We start from the raw sequence: 18,178 nt of genomic DNA on the forward strand, positions 1-18,178 counted from the left end.
AAATTGGATGTTGATATTTATGTCCAAGGCTAATTAAAACAACAAAAAATAAATAATATTGATTATTATATACGTTTATTTGTTCATTATGTTCTCACTTTACAAACTTACTATGTATTATACAATATAATCATATTTTATTACAGTTCATATCTTAACTAGGGAACGAGTACTGTTGTACGTTTCCTCCGTTAGTCTAATAGGATATACGATTGTAGATGCATTGTTAAAGGAATATGCTTTATAGAATTCATAACTCGCTACTCTACAGCATTCATAAGCTTATAATATCTATAAGTTGATATAAAATATTTTGACCGTTATGTATTTTTAAAGTCTTTAAAGCTAGAAAAGCTGTTTGTATATGAAAGTAGATGTGCTTTTATATATGTATGCGTGAGGAAAGGACCTCTTTTGTTTCGAAACAATTTCAACAATCTTTAATAGACATGTGTAAGTATAAGTTTAAAGGATTTGATCACAACTTTCTTCTAAGTCATGTTTTGAACGCTTGAACACATTTTATTCACTTGTCTGAAAGTTTGGGAATGTTGCAATTCACCTTCGTAATGGGGTACATATATAAAAAGTCATATTACATTTACATTTTGCATTGCACGTCCTCTTCACATATTTTGTACATGTATATGTATCAGCTTCAACCCTATGCAAATTTTTTAATGACTTTGCTTAGTTATCCTATACTTTAGTGTAATTATTGGCTATTGCAACTTGATCGAAAATATAGCAAGGGACGGTTATACAATATTATATGAGTGTGTTGAGTCGCAAGTTAAATGATTTCCTTACTTGGAGTTGAAATGCCTATAGCTTCTTCGTAACCTCCTATCGACGATTCGAGAATACTGTGTTTTTTCTCCTTACTGTGGCTACGATGATGTTTAGCCTTTTTCTCCTTCTTTACGCTGACGGTTCCCTTACTTATATCTTTTGATTTATGTGATTTCTCCTTCTTGCGTTTTTCCACAGTGCTGATGCTGTCGTCCAACGCCGTTTTTGCAAAGCTCTTTATCCTCTCTGGGGAAATACCTAACAAATCAGTATGGGTTGCTTTTGCATTACTTCTCGATTTCTTCTTTGATTTGGGTTTGACATGCGTTTTGGGGACACTATCTTCGTCTTTATTGTGGTGTTCTACATCGTTCTCTTTGCTTTTGGACTTCTTCTTGTCTCGTTTCTTGGTTTTATCTTTTGGATCAATTTCATTTATTAATATTTGAGAATTATTGTTTTGATTTTGAGGCGCGGGCTTCACTTCGTGGAATCGGCCTTTAGGCTCCTCCAAGTCAGGGCTGTAAAACAAATAATTTACTACTTATTGACCCTAAACTCTTTGTTTTCGTTACTTACATGTCCAATTCAATATTCAGAGCTCGGTGGGGATCATTCGGATCAAACTTGCAATCTTTATCTTCACTGTCCGATAGAGCTACACCTTCAGGCATATCCATGATCGTGTTTACTATATGAAGTGGTTTCGAGTCTGAAATTTATTTATTTGTATTTTAAAACAAGGCGATTTTAATTTTAGCGTTTAAAGTCATACCATCCTCCGATTCGGAGCTGCTGTATGCCACTTTGTTTTTTGATCTTTTGCTTTTCTTTGACTTTTTATGTTTTTTCTTCTCCTTGCTCATTGTTTTCTCTTGTATTAGATAGCGATCAGAACGTTTCATAACTTTCAAAGGAGAAAATAAATATAAATTATTAAAATATAGTGAACAATCAGATTTACTATTGTATGAAATGGCGTACAACTTACCACCTATTTGAAGTGGTACATCCAAGGACAGTTCCGAAATCGGTATTTCATCAATATTGTCATATTGATCAACATTATAACTGGAGTTATTTGCACTTGGACCTTTCTGTTTATTCATATCTGTTGCTGAGGGCGAAGATTTAATATAGTGTGGGTTGTGAGATTGTTCTATTAGACGAGCCATGCGATTTCGTTCGATTTGCTCGGGAGTCAGCTCTTCACTCTTGCGTCGCTTGCCCAATGCCCCACTGTCATTATGAACAGCTGACACAAACAGTTCATCTTTATCCTCTTGGGACGAATTGCTACTTTCATCTTCAGGCGGCACATTTATCCACTCATCTAGATCGAGACCGTCAGGAAGTGGAACTTTGCGTTGTGCTTTTGGAGCCACTGGTATAAGTTCGCCATCAAATAATAAAGCCATCTCTTGAACAATTTCAATTGCTAGAGTCGGTATAATAGCAGGTATTGTGGATGTGTCAAGCTCAGGCAAATTTTCAACGTCGTCGGTAGAGAGTGCGACCATTGTGGCCCTTTTATGATGACTGCTGTCCTTACTGAATTGGGAACGCAGCATTTCAATTAGAATACACGAGGCATTTGCACGCTCCTGCACTTCAATATCATTCGAACTACTAAAACTTTGAAGCTTCTCCAGGGCATGATCACAAAGCTGAAATAAATTAAATTTTGTCTGTAATAATGTCTATATAAAACCTAAATACATCCTAATACTCACTCGAATCAAGCCGCTAACATCTTTATTTTCCAGACAAGTAGTTGCTAATTTTGTAAATAATTTAGTAACATTTTGTACAAACACACCTTGTATATGGCCGGGTACTTGGCGTGGGCGCAATAAAATATTTAGAGTCCTTTCAGCATCTTCTAAATCACTGCATTGAAAACATATGTATATACAAGTGTAATAATTACGACAAAAGATCGTATGACGGGTGAATTTTTTAATCAATCTACTTACTTTGAGAACTCTCCCACGATCCAAGCTGCGGCGTATAGCACTTCATACATTGAATTGCTCTGCGATGATATGGAGAATGTGTCCAACAAGTTGGTCATTTCATTCACTGCAAATTGACGTACAACTGGTACCCGTATAGCAACGTCTAGGAGTTGCTCGGCAATTAAACGCCCTTAACATAAAAAATATAAGTTAGCGAGATGAGTCATAATAAGTTACATCATAATGGATAGATACCGTGTTTAGAACCAGCTTCCAGTTGAATTAACTCAACTAGCACAGTTAAGTACCATTCGAAATTCGTAACGTACAAATAAGAACTCTGTGAGCAAATCTCAATTACTTTGAACAGCAATTCATCACGATACAGCGATCCTTCGGCACGCTCCATGTGACCTAATAAACGTTTGACAATTTCCATAAGATTCTTTTTTGACACCATTCCGTAAAGTAAATCTAGAGCACGAAGTCGTATCGATTCGTCCTTATCATCTAGGCACGCCAAAATTAAATCCTTATGCTCTTGCACGCTTTTCGGGTGGGTTTTCAAAATCTTGGACATGGCCAACAATCCCAGGTATTTCACTGCATAAAATGGTGAAGAAATTTCCAGTAACAATTTAAACGTCAGTTAAGGTTCCATGACATTCCTTAACAATTCAATTTACATATACATACATAATAATACTCACAATTCTGATCGGAATCCTCTATGAGAATGCGCAGTTTCTGCACGCAAAGCTGTATTGAGGCACTATGATTCGGCATTCCACTGCTAATACTGATGAGTACTGCAATCACTGTGTTTATGCACTCGTAAAGCAAGCTCATGGCGGACGTACTATTTGGGACGAATTAAGAAGCACAGAAATAACTTATTGTCACATACAACTTTCTTTCATTTTAATGCACTAGTACACATTTGATAAAATGCAATAACAAAAACAAAATCACTGATCGCACGAATATGTGTTTTTTTGTAAAAATAATAATAATAGTTTTGCTGTAATAAGTGCATTCTTTAAGTTTTGAAGAAACAAAAGTACAAACTATTAAAGCAAATTGAACACATGAAGTTTGTATTGAGTTTGCCGAATTTTGAAAAAAAAAAAAAAAATATGTTCTTATACATGTAGCATGTATAAATACATATGTCCATATAGTTCATATGGATGTGTACGAATTTGAAATCTTTATGACAACAATAACACGACAATGAAACTTGCCTATGAATAAGATTTGTGAGAGGTTCTATTAATTTCTTTCCTAGCCGGGGTTCTAAAGGAGTTAAAGCGCCAAACTGCAAATGCAAGAGAAAAAGAAACAAGCAAAGAAATTATAAATACATAATCACATACACAAAACTTACAAAACTAATCAATATTTGTATTGGCTTAATTCTTTCATTATTCAGGAATTATTTCGGAGTGATAGACAGCTTGTAGGAAGTTAGTTTTCCCCGCCAAATAAATAAAAACAGAAAATAATGTACAAATGGATAAGCCACGCAGATTAAAAAAAATTTATTATAAGTCCTTTATTGACACATGAATAGGTATTTATTGCTAGAAATTTATAAAAAAAAACATTTACCAACACAATTGCTTGCAGTATGTTAGAAGTACAACAAAATAACAGCAATGTGAGCAGATTAGCTTAGGAGGTTTCGCATAATGGAATATGGTATTCGAAATTCCTGCCAACTGACAATACAAACTTAGCAATACAAATAAATAACGTAATAAAATTAGTAGCAATAACTTTTCGAGCCGAAAAGTGCATTTCTTTTGTTTGAAATAAACGTGTACATAAAATAGGAAATAAATTATGAACTTTTTTGAACTATATGAGGGAAAAATAATGGGTAAATCAAATATGCCACAAAGCAGTGCGTGCATAAAATTGATTTAGCGCCAAACGATATGGAAAAATCAGTAGGTGAGTGTCACTTGAAAAGCGAAATTATAAAACTAAAGAAATTAAATAATAAAAAATGTTTTCAGATAGTGATTTAATAAAAACCTGGAAATAATTTCAATCAGGGGTTGCGTTAATTTGCGTCCTAACGCTGGCTCGATTGTCGTAAGGCTGGCAAACTTGATGATTATTTTAGATTAAAGCCGCAGAAATAAGAATAGTCATTCGGTAGTATCAAATGAGACAAGAGAGAGAAAAGAAAAATTAAAAAGAGATTTAAGGGAAACTTTCGCTAAATCTCGTGGGGTATTTATGATAGTTTAGAAAAATTCACTCAAATTTGAAGTTACGTTTTTAAGTAATGAAAGGTTCCAAATGAACTAAAATTAAATCACATAAAATATCAACATATATATACATATATGTACATTATGTATATAAATATGAAATTGTTTAAATCAGGCTGAGGAAAAATACTCACCAATTTAATTATTTTAATTAACATCCAGTTGTTGGTGGAAGTCGTCATAAGTTTAAAAAAAACTGGTGCTAAAGGCAGATAGTTCTTGGGATTTTTACGGGCCAACTCGCAGATCACATTAACAGCAGCTGATTGTACACCTTATAAATCATTTATATATATATTTATTTGAAGTTAAGATATATATAGGTATAAGCAAGAGCAGTATGTTTCAAAAATTAAAAGAGTGTCTACATTTTACCACATTGTTTTATCCTTTTTGTGGAAATGGCGATATTTATATATACACATACCTGGATCAGGGTCCTCTAATTTTTCCTTAAGTTTGGGAAATGCAGGTCGTAATGCTTCTGGATAACGTAAAAATACTTTATACATCATAAGAACAGCTTTCATGCGCAAATACGGTTTTGTTGAGCTCATCTGCAACAAAATAAATAATACCTAATTATTTTGCACGTTTTTGCACGTTATAATTATTTACCAGAGTCATAATATCATTTGCAAGGTCCCGAGATAAATCGGGCGAAATAAAACAACTTAGACCGCTTAAAGCCACACCAGCATCGTATTGATTTTGAGAATTCAAATCCTTACGTATCATATTTGTTGTTAACATTAATAACTATGTGAAAATAAAGTGTATATTACTTTTAGTTTTTTATTGCAAATATATTTACATACCTCACTATCAGGATGAAAACATTGGCTTGCTGCCAAGTAGCCAATACGTTTGCATGTAAATCGTGATGAGCTCATTACTTCAATTATGTTAAAACCGGCCCATGAGATGTCATAACCGAGCATTTGTATCTACAAGTTGTGATATATATGAGTTACAAATTTGATTTGCGTTAAAGATATTCCAAAGAAATCAATTAATAGAATTTAACCTTCTATCTATGTATGTAATCCAAGGTTACAAAATTTGAGCAGCTTAGGTTTGCCATTATTAGTTTACACAAACACATGACTACTTACGTATGTTAATTTCGCAACAGCATTGCACTTAACGTTGATGTTATCCTGTCGTAGTTCTTGTTTGATTTCCTCAATACATTGTGCTATGTATTTCGCCTAAAACGATTAAAAAAATCGGCTATAGTATTTTTTCTAGACTACGAAACCGAATTAAAAAGCAAGTATATACTACTTTAAGCACTAATATATATAATTATTGTTGACCACAAATAAAATGTATGTCAACAAAACACTTTTACCGTGAAGGTTTGTGCAAAATATTGGAGTCTCCAATGCTGTCGAGTTGACACTCTTAATTCGAATATAAATTCCGCAGAGCTTCGGTTATAGTCTTTATATAACTCAATGTCAAATTCTTATTTATTTTATTAATTTAGTGAATATAAATATTTGTTCGATAAACGAATGGTGGAAGAGATATGGATTGTAATTTTCTCATCGGTATAGCTTATATTTAAATAACACTAATTACTATAATTCAAAGACAATAGAAAGAATTGTGACATTAAGTGATGCTGGTTGAATGTGCATAGTATTCTCAAACAGGTAACAGTTTGATACAAATCTTTCCAAATACACAAATACTACAATTGATAAGAAATGTGAATACATATTTACTCTTTTATGTGTGTGCATATGTAAATCCGCACGGATTTTTATAAATAAGGAAAATCAAATTTATAATTCACGATAGTACTAAACATCTGAAGTCTCCTTAGAAATAACAGATGGAAATACATTTTACCTCGTTATCCTTATTATTCCTTATGCCCCGTACGAGATCCGTGAGATTCTTGTCAAACATACGTTCGAAATTTCCTTTAACTTTTTTTAAAGCCATTTTAACGTGTTAACACACAAATTAAATTGTCACTGTTTATCAGATTATTTCATCTATTATTAGATTAATATCCTGGCAACGTATGCTTTACTTCGAGATGGTTTCAAAATTGCACTCTTCTATTTTTTGGTGGCATTCACACATTTGATGATGTCGACAAAAATTCCTTCTTTGCTGATTGATTTTTTCACTTTACAAGACTAATTCACCTTTTCTGTTGAAGCCAATATCTTATTGCTAATAACGTTTTGTGTTATAAAGAATGGATTTTAATAATTTGTAATCTTCAAATTAAATTAATTGTAGTCATAAATTCAATAAAAACAAGTCTAACAGAATTTCCAAAAAATTTACTTCAACTATCGCACACCGACAAATGAATGAATGAAAGAAACTGCAAAATGAACGCAATAACACAATGCTGCCATACAACGAATTTATTAAGTCCCCCGAAATACAAAAAAAAAAACCTATCGACTTATTTAAATAAAGTGATAACTTTAAATAATTTTTATTTAACTAGAATTTAAAAATAAAAGTATGCTCCATTAATCCGAATATATGTATATATATTTTTCATATTTAGCTGTTGTAATTTGTTCTAATTATTACATGCAACGTTTATTGCGAAGAATCCGATCATATACTCGTAAACTGAAAATACAGGGTGTCCAAAAAATAACGTAACGTATTTTGTATGAAATTTTGGAGCTGCGGCCGCCAAGCTTTCATTATTTTTGAAATATTATCAAATAATGAAGACACGTTGTTCTATCTTGTAACGCTCTATTTTTAGTTAGCCTAAACTGTCAACTGTCAATTTGTTTTCAACACCTTACATCATAAATAACGGTAAATATAAATATTGCGTTGATATAGGGACACGTGTATTTAATCCCAATCTATCATGTAATTTGGGACAGCCTTTATATGCGATGCTATGGAAATATACACACCCAGTCACGCAGAGAAATTACAAGTCTTAGTTTCGAAATTCCTTCTGAGCAATGTCCAAAGAATATTTTGGAATCCGTTTAGTTCCTACAAAAACAACAGACTATTCTTCATTCAATACCGATATTAAAGTTTTCCTTTTGTATTATTTCTGTATTCTCACAGTAAATTAAACGTAAATTTATTTTAGAGCGACAATTTAGAAATTCTAATATATGTAAACGTATTTACTTTGAAATAATTGAACAATTACATTTGCATCCGAAATCATTTAAAATTAGTGAAAAGAGTAAAGAACACAGTTAGTTACGAAATACTATTTAAAATAGGAATTAAATACCATCAGTAAATACATATGTGTTAAATACAACTTATTGAACATATAAATTTATTCAGGGATATAATCGTTTTAAGACTTACAATAAGGTTGGGTTAAAAATTGTAGATAATAAAAAATATATGAAATGGTTAAGCTGTAATATGGGAGTGGTACACGAATGACAATTTTAATATTGATAATGGTACAATGAAGTACACATATGTATATATACAAATTATATTAAATCTTCAATGAAAGAATAAAAATTATTACCCTCAATTACTGTAATTGTATGCAGGTTTTAATAAATTTAAAACTATTTATTTTTCATCTTTCAGTTTTTTTTTATCAATTATTTGGTAAGAATAGCTTCGTTCGCATTTCATTATAAAGTACAAAATTAAAAATAAAAACTGTAACCTCCCATTTTTTAGCTGTACTCCAACGGTAAAGAAATGCGCACTGGCTTGTATGTACGTATGTATATACTGTTTCATCTTATGAAAATAAAACATACAGGCATACATACATACATACTGACATTTCAATTAATTACGATAAAATTCGCATTTCCTTTCTCTAATGTTGGAAACCCACTAATTTTGCCATCCAGTGACTTTGATTTAATCGTCATTTACAAACATATCAGCAACAAGACGATTTTTCCGGCTCCGCCATAACCAAATTAAAATCTAAACTATTTGGACGTGCAAACCCAGTTTTTATACCGTCCCAGCCGTCCTCTACTTTGTATTCTCCTGAACGTATTCGCGTATATACCTCCTGTGTAACCATACGAAAAGCTTCTTCAACGTTAACACCATTTCGAGCTGAAGTTTCAACAAAATGCAAGCCGTGTTGGTTGGCAAACCCTTGAGCTTCCTCTGTAGTTACTTCTCGACGACCACCGGCATTTACTAGGTCTAATTTACAACCGACTAATGCGAACACTGGGCGATGTGGTTCAATGTGACGTTGGGCTTCCATCATCCAAAGTGGAATATGTTCAAAACTGGCATAATTTGTTATGTCATATACCAACAATACTCCAACCGAGTTTCGGTAGTATGATTTTGTAATTGATCGAAAACGTTCTTGACCAGCTGTGTCCCATAGTTGTAGTTTTATTTGGGTTCCATCCTTCATTTCCATCAAGCGGGCAAAAAAGTCAACACCAACAGTGGGGTCAGATAGCTGTAACATTAATTGTTAAAATAATATCAATATATACTCATATAAAGAATTTAAATATTGCTATAAGCAGTGAAGTGCAAACATACGTAAACGACTTATTCGCTTAAAACATATGTTCAACAAAGGAGGATGATTTACTAATTAGTACATCTTTGTTTATTATGTAGTATGTGAATACTGTATCTGTTCAATTATGTAATTTACATATCAACATTTTTTTTTTTTAACTGAGCAGTTTTAGAAGTTTCTTACCTCGGCGAATTTGCCATCTGTAAAAAATTTGAGTAACGAACTCTTGCCCACTGTACTATCACCAATTAGAATCAGCCGAAACTGGTAATCAAAAATAGGTTCAACCATTCTGCAAGTTGTATCTAATAAAGATTGAAAAATAACAAAATAACAAATACAGTGTAATTGCTATAAATTTTCCACACTTTATTCAGTAGACAGATATGTATATGTTACTTTTGTTAGTCACTTCCTCCCAAATCCGTTTATTGTGAAGTTTTACTATATCAAATGCGAATAAAAATTATTAATGCGATTAATACTTTCAACAGAGCTGCTTTAGTTTTAAAGTGTATATAATGGATCCGCTTATATTGATTTGGTTCACTATTGGTAATATTGTAAGGTATTTAATTCCAAATGGAGAATCAAATTTAGTTACAATGTCTCCAATGGAATATTGCGACGTATTTGCTCTATGTTCACCACTTGCGTTTTATTTTGCAAACTTGAACTTTGTTTATAATATTAGAAGAAAATTGCTTATTGTTTTTTGTTATTTACTTCGTCGCATTCACTATGAAAATTTGATGCTGATAATCAAGTGTGATGAGTGATAAAAAGTGGTTTGCCTTCAAATGTCAAACAATTGACAACAAAATAGAGAAAGAAAAGACAAATTTTTGGCGTTTCTTCTATTCTTGATAGTTCTGTTTGAAATCTGAATTCAAAAAATAAATTTATTATAAACATATGCATTGTAAGTATTCAATACAATTGTAAGAGAATACATATAGTTATCTAAATATTAATTATAAATATTAAGCATATACATATGTATTATGAACGAAATATAGAATCCACAATTTTTGGGTGGATTTTATATATGTATTTGTATGTTCAGATGTAGTTTTCATTTATGGCGAATGGCAGTTCCATTCAAAACGAAGAAGAAGAAAGTAAACAAACCCATGTGGGTTAATTTTGTTCGAAATAATAAATTACACCAGATAGACGTGAAAGAAAATGGTACGTAATAGAAAAATTCCTGCCCGCAAACACCATGGAGTTCGAGACCCACTAAAACAACTTGAAGAAAAAGAAAAAAAGTATTGTGTCCAATTATATTTATACCAGCATAAATGTAATCATATACATATATTTTTAGACTTAAGAAAGTTACGAACAATCCTCCTGAACGTGATAATCAGCAAGTTTCCTTCAAATTTACACAATTTAAAAAGCTGGTTGAAGACACCAAAGCTGGAAAGAAAATTAAGCGAATACATAAAGGTAAAGAAGATATGCCTAAAGATAAATTAACACACCCTAAAAAAATTGGACACATTCAACAATTAAAAGAAGAGACGGATGAAGATTACTTAAAACGTGTGAATAGAATAACATCACAATCCTTACGGGAAGCACAATACGAAGCTAAGTATGGTGTAAATGTTATTCGAAATGCAAAAACTGGAGAAATTTCAATAACCAAGAAGCCAAAGAACGAAATTGATGAATTATTAAAAGAAAAAAGAAATAATAGAGATAAAAGTAATGTGTCCAGAAATAAAGGAAAAGAAAAACCAGGAAAGCCTCTCGATCCTGAAGTTGCAAAAGAATTGATTAAACAAGCCATTAAAGAGGATAAAGAAGAGGTAAATTTTTCATACCACAAAATATGTTTTAAAGGAACTTTCCCTATTTAATTGCAGAAATCCCATAAAAATCACGATTTGGAAGAATATAAACATGATATAATACGCTTTGGAGAAATTGTACATGCACCACCAATAATTACAGCATTGCCTCGAAGAGCTGAAAAATTTGAGACAGTTCCAAGAGTAAGATGATAAAATATATATGAATGCCATAATGTTTAACTCTCTTTTAAATTTCAGCCAGGAAAAAAAGCTAATTTGCTACTTAAAACATTACTGCCTAATACCAAATGTGATCAAGGTCAATTAAAAAGTAAATGTAAATCAGTTTCAAGTAAAGCAGAAAAAATAAGTCTTAGTGGTAAGAGGAAAAAACTTCCTGTGGCTACAAGAAAAATGATTGAAGACGAACAAAGCAAATTTATCGAAATTTATAGGAATATGAAGAAAAAACAAGTATTGCCATCTTGATAATCAGGCTTAGAATTACAGTGTAATTTTTTTATTTTAAAACTAAAAGATAACAAAACATATTTCAAATAAAAATCGTCTATTTCAATTAGCTAAAAGCCCGTCTTTTTTTGGCTATAATTGATTTTCACAATGGTTACAGGTGTTCTTCATATTAACCATAGTAACTTTTAGCTAGCTGTCAGTTTATTTGCTATAGTTGTTACTTTTTGATTTAAAGTAACAAATTTTTCGCAGTGTGTTAATTTTTTATATACGCACGGTACAGAGTAGTAATTTGGTTTTTGATAAATCTAACTTTCCGACAAGTTAGAAACGATTGCCTCTGCGATTTATAATGCACCTGAACGCTTTTGTAATAGTTGTGCAAAGCGCTGCGTGACTAGCAGTGATGTATCAATGAAACGATCAACGCAGTTGCTTAAACATGTCTCCGTGGAACTGTCGAGTTTCGATCCTGGTTTGCCGATGCACTTTTCCCAACAGATATCATTGAATTCATGTATCTGTAAAATTGGGAGATAAAATTGCACATTATAAATATAAGGTTAAAATTATACTAACCTGTGCATTCACTTGAGCCTTTTGTTTTTCAACCAACAAAAAATCCTGTAGTTCCTTATCGCTTGAAACCGATGATAGTGAATCAAAATCAGACATGATTACAATTTAATTTAAAATAATTACTTCTAAAACAACTATATTAGATCAGCAATTGACAGAGATACCTGACCAGCTCTAATATCAAAAATTTATATAACCTCAAATAAATTATGTTCCACAAAAAGCAGAGTCAAACTTGCAGATGTTTTCCTTATACCAAATTTACATTGAAATTGGAAAATACATTCGTATAGTATGTGAACTATAAAAGACATCAAACAATCAACATACACATAATCATGAAATAGCCATCAAAATTTGCTTGTTTAAAATATATTTATAGATATAATTATTACAAACATGATACCATTTAGTAAAACATTTGTACTACCAAACATAGCACTATGAGTTGACTTATAGTTGTGTTACATTTTGGCTGACATTCACTGTCATTAATTCTACATCAGCTGATTTTGTTTCTTCGGAAGAGGCAAATTAAATGCAAATAAGCAATAATAGAAAAGTTATTTAGCCGGATAAATTATATATTATTTTTTCTTTTATATTAAATTTAAAACGTAAATTGACAGGCGATATAGCAAAAATTGTGTCCATAAATAATAAATGAAACCCATAATGATTTGGAACTGAAGTTTTAAGTCCAATTAGTGTGTTATCAAATAATAATAATACTAATAATAATAATGAAAGAACAAAAATTGTTACTTATCCTTTCGCAGTCGTTAATTGGTTAGTAAAGTGGTTCCACATCAGATACATCTATTGTGCTTTTCGATCGTCATACTTAGATGATTTTGGAGAATATCGTATTAACGCATATATGTATATAAATATATTAATTTTTACCTAATTATTTGTTTAAAATGATATGGTCAATTTGTATAGGTACCGGCTTTTTCTTTTTGTATGTTCAACATGTGCGTTCAATATTTGAGTCCCGCACAAATATAGCATATTTAACACAATTAGAACGGGAGTCTTTGTTGCGGCGGGAGGACTCGCTTTATTATTCATTTTATAAGACACTTACAGAGGAAGCAGACTTTTGGAGTGGTTACGATAAATTAACCAACTTAACTGGCATCGAGCATCCACAAAATGTGAATGTAATACAAAGGTTCCATGTGTTACCAGAATTGGCAATAGGGTATATATACCAAAAAAGTAAATGTATATCGCTGCTAATAAAAATAAAATATATTTGTAGATATCTCTATCATTTGCTAAGGCGATATGCTTTCACAGAAAACTTTCCAATATTTAGTTGTTGGCGGAGCAACGATGTTCGTTTGCCTTTGGAGCATCGTCATTGCGACGGCATTGGACAGCCCATGCAGTTTTACTTGGAATGCGTATGGCTTCTTGGCGGGGTCACAGTACTAGTTATTTATATATATGGAACATTACTGAGGTAAAAGCTTAAATAAGAAATCTTTCGCAATGGGTAAATAAATATATATGTATGTTTTTTATGATTTTAGTGAAAATATATTTGGTGGTATTTACGCAGTGGTTTCCTATGTTATGTTCCACAGTTTTGCTTCCAAGATCTACGAATCCCCTATGGCACGTGAAAATTTTGCATTCCCAATTATTTTCATGCAAATGTTTTACCTTTGTTTGTGTATTGATCGCATCACGGAACGCAAGGCGTATCACAAGCGGCTTTTTATAGTAAGATACATATATTTTTTATTAAGCTTTTATAGTTTTCATTAATATTTGATTACTTGTGATATTTATAAATATACTTTACAGACCATCAAATTGACACTGTTGACAGCTCTTGCTCTTCTCTGTTGGCAATTTTCTTCTGTTATTTTTGCAACGCAGATCCTTATTATGATGGCTCCTTGGACGCCAAGTTCAATATCTGAGGTGGTTTCTAGTACTTTTACGATTGATTATGCGATCTCGCAACTTATTGCCACATCACTAGCTTACTACTGTTCCTTTAGCAACAAGAAATATATTTTCGCCTGGCATATTGGTCCAGCAATTGGACTTCTATTTCTCAGTATAGAGCGGCAAGTCAAACCTCAAACTCCTAATAGTGGCATTTCGTTCAAAACCATTTGGGCGGGGTTATTAGCGGCCATTAGTGTACAAGGAACTTTATATGATATGTTGGAGAGAACAGGATTCGCACGTTCAATTGACAACGGGTTCGCCTTATATCGTGATTTAATAGTGCAATGGGGCTTCCAGGCAAAAGTGAGTTTCTCTACCAGTCTTGCGGCCTGCAATCCAGCTTATCAGAATTTGAATATTGGCCATTTGTGGGAGCTCATAAAGACTCTAATTGTGAAGCCCTATTGTATGTACGGTGTCGTGATGTTGGCGAAGTTTTTTCGCAAGTGGCGTAAGGGTAGTGAAAAAAAAAATCCCAGTAAAGATAATGTGGAACGAGCCAAAAAATATGTGCTCGAGGATTTTTTGGAAGAAAACCACATATCAATGGGTGATATGTCAAATAAAGAGACGGAGAACGATTTAAATGAATGTCTTAAGTTACTGAAAGATTGTAACTATGATTACAATCGCTATAAACAAGAGAAAACTAAGTCGAAGAACAATAAAGTCATTGAACACGAAGAGTTTATGAATAACATAAAATTATTAAAAGAGCAGATTAAAGAAGGTACTCGAAATATTTCTAAAATTAACCATTCTGAGAATTCAGAAAAGCAAGAAGAAGAACTTACTGATGGAAATGTAAAACCGTCCATAAGTGAGGATAAAGCAACAATTAAGAGTGATTCGATTCCAGCAGCACCAAACGTGGAAATAAATGATTCTGAGAATGATACGAATAACGACACTTTTACTGATAGTAGTGGTATGCCGAGTGGTATAAAAAGTGGCGATGGTAATAAAAACACACGACGTACACGGCTTAAAAGCTCGGACTGCGAAGCTTCCAAAGCTGACTATCATAGCGATATTACCGGATTCCACTATGTCTACAGCTTTGTACAAATGGCCGTTTTTACCGCCTTAGGGCTTAGTATAAAAAAGTTATTCTTCCTTTGTTTCACTCAAGGTTGTGTTATTGCGCCGACAATATGTTCCAAGTTTTGGTATCGCAAACAACGCAATATATTTTGGGCAGTATCATTGGCGGTTTTTTTAACCAGCATGGTTAATCCCGGTTTAGTTGTAAGTATTAACTAGAGCGAGATCTATCTATTTAAAATCCTTTTTATTTTTCATCTGTGAAACTATTTTAGAATATACGTGAAGAATACTTTCCTACACGCCCAGGACATGCTAGTGATGATTTGGATAGCATGTTGGAATGGATCAAAATTAATACAGAGCGCGACGCTGTTTTTGCAGGTTTCACTCAATAACTACAATTTTCTCACAATGCCTTTATTGCCATTTTGAAAATTACAGGTCCAGTAGAAATTATTGGCACGGTGCATTTAGTTACTAGACGACCGATTGTAAACCACGCCCACTTGGAAATACGTCACATCCAGTAATTATATATAATAAATTTTAGATTTTGCGTTGACATTAGAATACCGAATTTAGATATAATAGAATGAGAAAATATGCGTTTCAAACCAGAGTGCAATACATAACAGCATAAATTGAGTTGCGCCCCTCTCTTGCACCATATGTGGTTGTGACAAAGGGATTGTATCTGTTCTAAAAACATGATGTAATAATATACGTGATTTCATTTCGAATTCACTATTGGCGGACTATATTGAAGAGAAAATTCAAAAAGGCCCAGTATCTTTAAATGCCTAAAAAGCTTTCCATGCAAAACATATTTAAATGTTTCTGTTCTATATAATGCCCATAATATTCAAGTGTTAAATCGTTACTTACTTTTTTATTAATTTTTTATTTAATTTGCAGTGAACGCACCGAACATGTCTACTCAGTGTTCAGCCGTCAACAGTCATCAGATATTTACAATCAATACTCACAACTTAAAGTGCAGTATTTAATTATATCGCTTCAGGACTGCAGCAATGAAATTCGGTGCGTAAATTTTACGATATTTACATAGTTTTTATATCTGTATAAAAATATTTATTTGTGCTACTTTATATATTTTAGTGATGAATGTGACCTACTTTCGATTTGGGATGATCTGCAGCCGTCAAATCGCAAATATCCGCAATTTTGTTCGGAATTGGCAAACAAGAATATACCCAGCTTCTTGAAAGTATTCTCTAATGATTATTACGGTATTATTAAGATGTTTTCGCAGAGTGTACAAATTAATTTGAAGCTTAGTAAGATGCCCGAAAAAGTAATGTAGTCAAGTAGTCAAACTTGCTTCGATTGTAACTGAGGCATTGGTAGGAAAAGTGGCCAAGAATTTAAAATGTCAATTACATTATTTTATTTATATACAAAGTTTCATGTTACGTTCATATTTTATATTTATTGTAATTTTGACAAGAGACATTTTAAGCCTCGATATATTACGATTGAACATCGATTTTGCTGTATTTAATAGTTGTCGTTAAATGAAAATAATTTTAAGAAATACAAATACAAACGACTCAGACCTACTTATGTAGATGTTCTAATGTATATATGTACATACATACATACATATGAGAATATGAAAAGTGTAGAAAGCTACAAAATGAGCAATACCTACACATTTTTAGTTCAATTTGAAACATCGAGCAGATATAAATATTGAAGTTTGTTCTTTTTTTCATGAAAGTTTTGAATCGTAATTTTTTTCCTTTATAACACCTAATGCCGAGTTTACTGAATTTTATATAGACTGCCCTCTTGCATTCCATTTCTGGCTTATTTGTATTACCTGCAATTAAAAAAAATATATGGGAAAAACTAAGTTTAAAAGTTTGAAATTAGCGACCTTTATTAATTTGCATGAGAAAGTGGCCTCTATGTTACCTTGTATGTATATACATATTCATATCTGTATTTGAGATATTCGGTTGGTAATTAATTACAACTCTTGTCCATGAAAGCATTGCAGACAACCGTTTTGCAAGCGTAATGTTTATTCTTAAATGAAACATTTCACATGCAGTAAGGCAATCATAGTTTTTGTTTTAATTAAGAGCTAATGTCGGATTTAGGAAATGTGCTAAGCGTTTAAGACGCATAAGATAATACATTTTGTTAAAAAAAGAAAATAATGTTGTGTACGTATAGGCTGTTTCTCTATGTAATTTAAAATACTGAATTTTAAGGATAAAGAGACTGCTTCCATATCTCAACTACCAAACCTAATGCGCGAGAAATATTGTAATAAATTGTATTATTTTTAGTTACATATTTCTTAATTTTTCATATTACAGTTTAAAAATTGATCTTATAGTATTCATTTATTCTTATTTTTCTTCAGTGTTTATTTTTTTTACTTCAAGGAGACTAGTAAATAACGTACTGTTTCATACTATTCGACTAACCATCCTAACAGCTGCAATTTAATAACATTGTGGGCATATGTGTTGTAGCGGATTAGGAGGCCAATGCAAAAAAAATAGATATTACTTTCATTATAATTGTGTTGGTTGGTAAAATGTGATTTACTATATTTATAAATAAAGGTATCAAAATAAATAATTTCTTAAACGCTTAATGTGGCTTTATGGTCTTTATACATATAAAAACACACTTTTCAAATATCTCGACTTAACTTGTACACCATCATTTTATCTGCATTAAATTTGATTCCAAATAATGAATCCATTCGATTGATTTTCAATGTACATCGTATTTTTCTAT

The 18,178-nt window shown here is 32.0% G+C and overlaps 5 protein-coding genes across 9 annotated transcripts; 2 read left to right on the top strand and 3 right to left on the bottom strand.

Annotated features, from left to right (window-relative positions):
• Positions 1-49: 49 nt before the first annotated feature.
• Positions 50-7,371, bottom strand: LOC126758339 (AP-3 complex subunit delta). 2 transcript variants are annotated; one of them, XM_050472586.1, is made up of 15 exons: positions 6,893-7,371; positions 6,148-6,243; positions 5,851-5,979; positions 5,651-5,791; positions 5,460-5,589; positions 5,167-5,306; positions 3,995-4,068; positions 3,461-3,609; positions 3,006-3,353; positions 2,769-2,940; positions 2,526-2,682; positions 1,784-2,459; positions 1,568-1,699; positions 1,372-1,504; positions 50-1,313 (listed from the first exon to the last, which is right to left on the bottom strand). In XM_050472586.1, exons 1-15 carry the CDS (start codon positions 6,986-6,988, stop codon positions 794-796), a joined length of 3,093 nt encoding a protein of 1,030 aa, XP_050328543.1. In that variant the 5' UTR covers positions 6,989-7,371; the 3' UTR covers positions 50-793. The 2 variants fall into 2 exon arrangements, with proteins under 2 accessions (XP_050328543.1, XP_050328544.1); XM_050472587.1 differs by lacking the exon at positions 3,995-4,068 and adding an exon at positions 4,791-4,864.
• Positions 7,372-8,302: 931 nt separating this feature from the next.
• Positions 8,303-10,355, bottom strand: LOC126758351 (ras-related protein Rab-39B). 3 transcript variants are annotated; one of them, XM_050472604.1, is made up of 3 exons: positions 10,251-10,355; positions 9,708-9,829; positions 8,303-9,455 (listed from the first exon to the last, which is right to left on the bottom strand). In XM_050472604.1, exons 1-3 carry the CDS (start codon positions 10,258-10,260, stop codon positions 8,907-8,909), a joined length of 681 nt encoding a protein of 226 aa, XP_050328561.1. In that variant the 5' UTR covers positions 10,261-10,355; the 3' UTR covers positions 8,303-8,906. The 3 variants fall into 3 exon arrangements, with proteins under 3 accessions (XP_050328561.1, XP_050328563.1, XP_050328562.1); XM_050472606.1 differs by having other exon boundaries at positions 10,010-10,323; XM_050472605.1 differs by having other exon boundaries at positions 9,924-10,322.
• Positions 10,356-10,581: 226 nt separating this feature from the next.
• LOC126758348 (coiled-coil domain-containing protein 137) lies at positions 10,582-11,916 on the top strand. The gene is made up of 4 exons (XM_050472598.1): positions 10,582-10,795; positions 10,855-11,344; positions 11,402-11,530; positions 11,588-11,916. The coding sequence occupies exons 1-4, from the start codon at positions 10,713-10,715 to the stop codon at positions 11,816-11,818; spliced, it is 933 nt and encodes a 310-aa protein (XP_050328555.1). The 5' UTR covers positions 10,582-10,712; the 3' UTR covers positions 11,819-11,916.
• LOC126758355 (mitochondrial import inner membrane translocase subunit Tim8) lies at positions 11,807-12,577 on the bottom strand. Its single transcript, XM_050472611.1, has 2 exons — positions 12,383-12,577; positions 11,807-12,324 (listed from the first exon to the last, which is right to left on the bottom strand). The coding sequence occupies exons 1-2, from the start codon at positions 12,476-12,478 to the stop codon at positions 12,151-12,153; spliced, it is 270 nt and encodes an 89-aa protein (XP_050328568.1). The 5' UTR covers positions 12,479-12,577; the 3' UTR covers positions 11,807-12,150.
• A 308-nt stretch (positions 12,578-12,885) lies between these two features.
• LOC126758342 (C-mannosyltransferase dpy-19 homolog) lies at positions 12,886-18,032 on the top strand. Of its 2 annotated transcripts, none has more exons than XM_050472591.1 (9): positions 12,886-13,264; positions 13,328-13,589; positions 13,650-13,853; positions 13,924-14,116; positions 14,201-15,601; positions 15,673-15,781; positions 15,842-15,926; positions 16,316-16,441; positions 16,520-18,032. In XM_050472591.1, exons 1-9 carry the CDS (start codon positions 13,231-13,233, stop codon positions 16,722-16,724), a joined length of 2,619 nt encoding a protein of 872 aa, XP_050328548.1. In that variant the 5' UTR covers positions 12,886-13,230; the 3' UTR covers positions 16,725-18,032. The 2 variants fall into 2 exon arrangements, with proteins under 2 accessions (XP_050328548.1, XP_050328547.1); XM_050472590.1 differs by having other exon boundaries at positions 12,886-13,171.
• The last annotated feature ends 146 nt before the right edge of the window (positions 18,033-18,178 follow it).

The sequence above is a fragment of the Bactrocera neohumeralis genome, chromosome 5 (genome assembly GCF_024586455.1).
Source record: "Bactrocera neohumeralis isolate Rockhampton chromosome 5, APGP_CSIRO_Bneo_wtdbg2-racon-allhic-juicebox.fasta_v2, whole genome shotgun sequence".
Taxonomy (NCBI): Eukaryota; Metazoa; Arthropoda; class Insecta; order Diptera; family Tephritidae; genus Bactrocera; species Bactrocera neohumeralis.